General features: G+C 35.4%; 1 pseudogene across 1 annotated transcript in view; it reads left to right on the top strand.

The window, feature by feature from the left end:
* The first annotated feature begins 501 nt into the window (after window positions 1-501).
* TEOVI_000573000:pseudogene overlaps window positions 502-591 on the top strand; it is a 732-nt pseudogene continuing 642 nt past the window's right edge. The window contains 2 exon segments of the mRNA in view: window positions 502-561; window positions 564-591. The exon segment at window positions 564-591 is cut by the window's right edge and continues 83 nt beyond it. Coding sequence covers window positions 502-561; window positions 564-591 — 88 coding nt within the window.

Here is a 591-nt window from a genome sequence, read left to right as displayed (position 1 = left end):
GGCCGCGCCAGTGGGGGGAAACTCTCACGAAGACACGAAGAAAATTTAAAAAAAAAACTTCTTAACATTTCCAAGTTATTCTTTTAACAGTCTCAAAATTTAAAGGTATGTTAGGGGAATGAAATTTTATATCTTGAGAACTTTACTATTACTGTTGCTATCACATTTGGTGTGTGTGTGCGCTCTATTCCTTCAAGATGAAGAAGTAACATAACAAATATGACAGAGGATTACTCTAAGAAGGCCAGAGTCTTTGTGGTTGTCGTTCAAACTCATGCGACACAAGGATGGTGTAGGCTCATATTGAGTGCCAAACTAAACAATGTTGCAACTATTATAATTGCGATTAGAGGTTTGTATAGTTATGTTAAAAGGCCTATATGGGTTATGGAATATTTAGAGAAACAAAATTCAAGTGATGAGGATATTGTAATTCATTTGGATGGATCTGATGTTATAGTTAGTGATGGAAATAAGTATGACAATGCTGTGGAATATTTTATACAGAATGCTGCAAAAACTGAAGATAAGTTTAGTGAGGAGGACGTTGTGAAAGAGAGCATATTTCCCCGATTCTATTCATAACACGTC

Source organism: Trypanosoma equiperdum (genome assembly GCF_001457755.1).
Source record: "Trypanosoma equiperdum strain OVI genome assembly, contig: ctg_1377, whole genome shotgun sequence".
NCBI lineage: Eukaryota > Euglenozoa > Kinetoplastea > Trypanosomatida > Trypanosomatidae > Trypanosoma > Trypanosoma equiperdum.
The sequence above is the reverse complement of the archived record's forward strand: the minus strand, read 5'-3'. Positions and strand labels throughout refer to the sequence as shown.